Source organism: Coenobita brevimanus, chromosome 104, assembly GCF_032717465.1.
Source record: "Coenobita brevimanus isolate Jiangsu-jjx chromosome 104, ASM3271746v2, whole genome shotgun sequence".
NCBI lineage: Eukaryota > Metazoa > Arthropoda > Malacostraca > Decapoda > Coenobitidae > Coenobita > Coenobita brevimanus.
Window position 1 is genome coordinate 30,180,987 of NC_137057.1, and position 4,454 is coordinate 30,185,440.

Here is a 4,454-nt window from a genome sequence, read left to right on the forward strand (position 1 = left end):
GGCAAAAATCGTGGTGTCAGATGGAGCTGGACATCATCTGCACCCATGGCCTTGCCATATTGTTGGCAGAATTGCAACGGAAGGAGTGGGAGAAAAAGAAGAAGGAGAGGTAAATGAGGGATTTTTGGGTTCGACCATTGCTCACAAGGAGGAAGTTGTTTGGTCACTGGGAGGATCTCATCCAGGAGCTCATCAGAAGAGATAAGTCATCATTCTGGAACTTCCTGGGAATGGATAAGGAGCTCTTCATGGAGATACTGAGCAGAGTTGGCCCTCGTATCGAGAAACGACGCACCTTCTGGAGGGAGCCCCTGGGGCCTGGACTTCAGCTAGCACTGACTCTTCGGTATCTAGCAACGGGAGACTCGCACTAAAGTCGCCAGTACGGATTCAGGGTTGCAGCCAACACCATCTGTGGGATTGTGAGGGAGACCTGTGAGGCAATCATCGAGGAGTACCTGGAGGAGGTCATCATGTGCCAAAAGACCCCAGAGGGATGGAAGGCGGTGGCCCAGGGATTCTCCGATCACTGGAACTTCCATCACTGTGTAGGAGCACTTGACGGCAAACACATCTCGATGCGAGCCCTAAGGAAGGGTGGTTCCTATTATTACAGATATAAAGGTTTCCACTCACTCGTCCTCTTGGCCCTGGTGGACAGTGATTACAAGTTCATCTACATCGATGTGGGGGCCAGTGGTGTGAACAGTGACGTGGGTGTATTCTTCAACACACCGCTGGGAAGAGCCCTTGACAACGACCAAGTAGGGCTGCCACCATGTGAGCCACTGCCAGGAGGAGACCACTCCATCCCCTACTTCATAGACGGAGATGATGCATTCCCTCTCAAGGAGTACCTGGAGAAGCAGTTTCCCCTTCGAGGCCTGTCACAGGAAGAACGGCTCTTCAACAACTACTGACTGTCCCGTGCCAGACGAGTGGTTGAGAACACATTTGGGATACTGGCCACTTGGTTCTGGTGTTTGCTGACCGCAATGATGCTGAGCCTGAAGGGTGTAGAGGCGGCGGTCCTGGCATCGTGTTGTCTCCACAGTATCCTTTGGATCAAGAGGCCAAGGTATGCCATCCGAGCGGCTGACAAGGAGGACCACTTCACACATGAGGTGACACCCGGAACGTGAAGGTTGGATACTGCGAGGCTGGAGTCTTTTGATCCCCTGCCACGAGGTACGAAAACAATAGGACCAAAGAACATCAGGGTGTACCTGAAAGAGTATTACAACTCTCCCGTTGATGTAGTGTCCTGGCAGGACGACTTTGTGGACTAGAATGGTGGAGGTACCTCTGTTTTTTTAACCTATGTTGATGGAAGTTGTTACCTGTTATAAATAAAATAATACATGAATATAATAATACTGATTTCTTTACCCGTCCCATAATATATGTGTCATTAGAGCCAAATATTTGCCCAGTAATAACTTTGAAAATGGAGTGCCAAAGTGTGTCACCAGGGTAGCTTATATAATGTTTCGTTTAAAAAAATAATGTTAATATATTCGATGTTTTCTACCTAATTCTTAAAATAAGTGTATGCACAAGAGGTTAAAAGTATATTGGGTTTTCCATTGGCAGAATAGTATTCCCAAATCATGTTTTATATTTATACAGATTAATAGGTACTCTGGCAGTACAGTGTCAAGTGTGTCAACAGTGTAGGTACCTTCTTTCATTTCAACATTCTATGAACCCTACAAATCATTATAAAAATCAATGAATGTGGCCTAAGCGTATACTTAATAGGTTATATTTAATATATTCTCGGTTCTTCGTTGTAAAAACATTCCCACACCATTTTCTACTCGATCTTTCAAGTGTGTGACCAGTTTACAGCTACCTTCCGAACATAATTGATTCATGTCAACATTAACCTACTATATATTCTGTGAACCCTGTCCCTCCTTTATACAAATAATTTTACCAATGTATGTAACTACAGTGCCCTAAGTGTATACCCCAGGGGTTATATGTAAATTATTCTCGGTTCATCAGTGTAAAACCATTCCCACACCTTTTTTTACTCGATCTGTCAAGTGTGTGACCATTGTATAGCTACCTACTGAATGTATTAGATTCATCTCAATGTTAAACTTCTATATAACCATTGTACCATGCCTCTATTCCATGTACCTCAGTTTATATAATATTGCGAGGTTTCACTATTTCCTTTCACAATTATTAAGCACAATTTCCATTCTGTTATTTAAAATACTTACAAATGGCATTGTTACTTTCATTGTAAAGTTTATTGACGTGAGGTTAAATGGTGAAGAGTAAGATTTTGTTTGCTGGGGAAAAAACAAATATATATATTATGTCCAAAATATAGTTTATTATTGTACACCATATACAAAATACATTATATATATATATATATATATATATATATATATATATATATATATATATATATATATATATATATATATATATATATATATATATGTACAGTATGAAATGTGGCACTTTGATCCCTGTAATAATTACTGAGCTGAGCACGTGAAAATTATAGTAAAAAAAAAAAAATACAGAATAATGACAGTATAAAAAAGATTCTCACACTTTCATCCCAGTCCTGACTTCTGACCTAAGCAACAAAATATGGTACACTGTATACAAATCCAGTATAAAGATACAGTATGAAATGTGCCACTTTGGTCCCTGTAATAAATACTGACCTGAGCACGTGAAAACTATATATATATAAAAAAAAGAAAGAAAAACAGTATAAGGAAACAGTGTAAAGAAGATTCTCACACTTTCATTCCAGTCCTGACCTCTGACCTGAGCAACAAAATATGGTACACTCTATACAAATCCAGCATAAAGATACAGTATGAAATGTGCCACGTTTGTCCCTATAAAGATTACTGACCTGATCACGTGAAAAATATAGCACAATACAAAAACGAGGTAGCACACACTTTCATCCCTGACCATATTTCTGTCCCGTGGAAATCACACTAGAAAGGCCTGGCTCACCTCCTCTCTGGAGTAGAATGTCGTCAGGGGGTCCGGCGTGGAGGGCTTTCTGGCCTGATGTCAGGAACGACAAGTTCCCCAGGTCTGGATAAGGCCTGTGCTCTCTCCACTGGGTGGGCTGATGCTGGTGTTGCTGGTGCTGGTCCTGGTGCTGTTGCTGGGCTGGCTGTTGTTGGTACTGTGGGTAGTATGCTGGCGTGGGGGAAGGTGCAGGCTGAGCTGGAGGTGCATGTGTGTGTGCCTGGGCCGACCTACCCCACAGTTTCCAGAGTCATTTGCAAAAGCCGCAGGGAGTATTGCTGGAATGTCTGGGGTGGCATTTCCTCTCACACAACCGTGATGCACCTCATGAAGTATTGCATGGCGCACTGCTGGGGGTCTTTGCTGAATTCAGACACCCTCTCCAATTGCCCACTCACCCTTTGAACTCGTTGCACCAGCTAGGGAGGTACAGAAATAAATTGGAGCCAAGGTTTTTTGAACATTGAAATTCATATTAAAATTTAATATACACCCCCCATAGGTCAATAATTTGTTGGCTTCCAAGTTAGTTGTTCTATAATGCCTGTTTCCGTTTTACAACTTTCCTTCATCCCATCATAAAATTGTCAGAGGCACACTAAAAACAAGGACAGCTGCCTTCACGCAAGTAAGTACTGTAATTATATTTAGTTTACCATTTCATTACTGTTGTAATATTTTTCATTTTTTAATTATCATTTGGGCTTCTTGCAATATTACAACACCGTTACAGCCTGCTGTAATTAAACAAAATGTGATTTCCTTACCATCCCAATTATATCCTGGATATCCTCCAGTTCCTCGGGTGAAGTGGCCATCTTCTTCTTTCTGCTCACTGCACAACCAGGCCTCGAACCAGTGGCAGAGGCGTCAGACGAAGGAGACCGTGACCTCACATGGTGTGCCACAATCTCAGGTGCCTCATCCTCCACCTCCACCTCCATCACACAGGCCTCAGACGTCGATGGGACGGGTGCTGCACTGGGTGGACCTGGACCACCTAGGAAAACTTGTGGGGCCACGATGCAAAGCTAACGAATGGTAACCTAACCTAACCTAACCTAACCTGACCTAACCTAACCTAACCTAACGTAACCTAACCTTGTAGTGCAAGGCAATGAACTGAACCCAAAACTTCCAATGGAGGGTACATAATACCTAATATGACAGAAAATCATGTGCCAACTTTTCTCAAAGAATAGTCATGCATATAGCTACTGCCTGCTTTGACCATCTACTGTTCTGATATTGTTGAATAGCAGTCTAGACAGACCATCCAATGCTTTGACATTTTTAGGTAGGGCTGGAATGCAAAAATAATACAACTCACCTGCGACTGACGACCTGTTGTCCGGACAATGTGCATCTTGAGGAACGAGAAGGAGCTGTAGATCTACCTGTCCTGTTCCGTCATTTCAGCCTCCACCGCCTCC

The 4,454-nt window shown here is 42.7% G+C and overlaps 1 protein-coding gene across 1 annotated transcript; it reads left to right on the plus strand.

Annotated features, from left to right (window-relative positions):
* The first annotated feature begins 473 nt into the window (after positions 1-473).
* Positions 474-920, plus strand: LOC145416066 (uncharacterized). Its single transcript, XM_080285161.1, has one exon. The coding sequence runs from the start codon at positions 474-476 to the stop codon at positions 918-920; it is 447 nt and encodes a 148-aa protein (XP_080141287.1).
* The last annotated feature ends 3,534 nt before the right edge of the window (positions 921-4,454 follow it).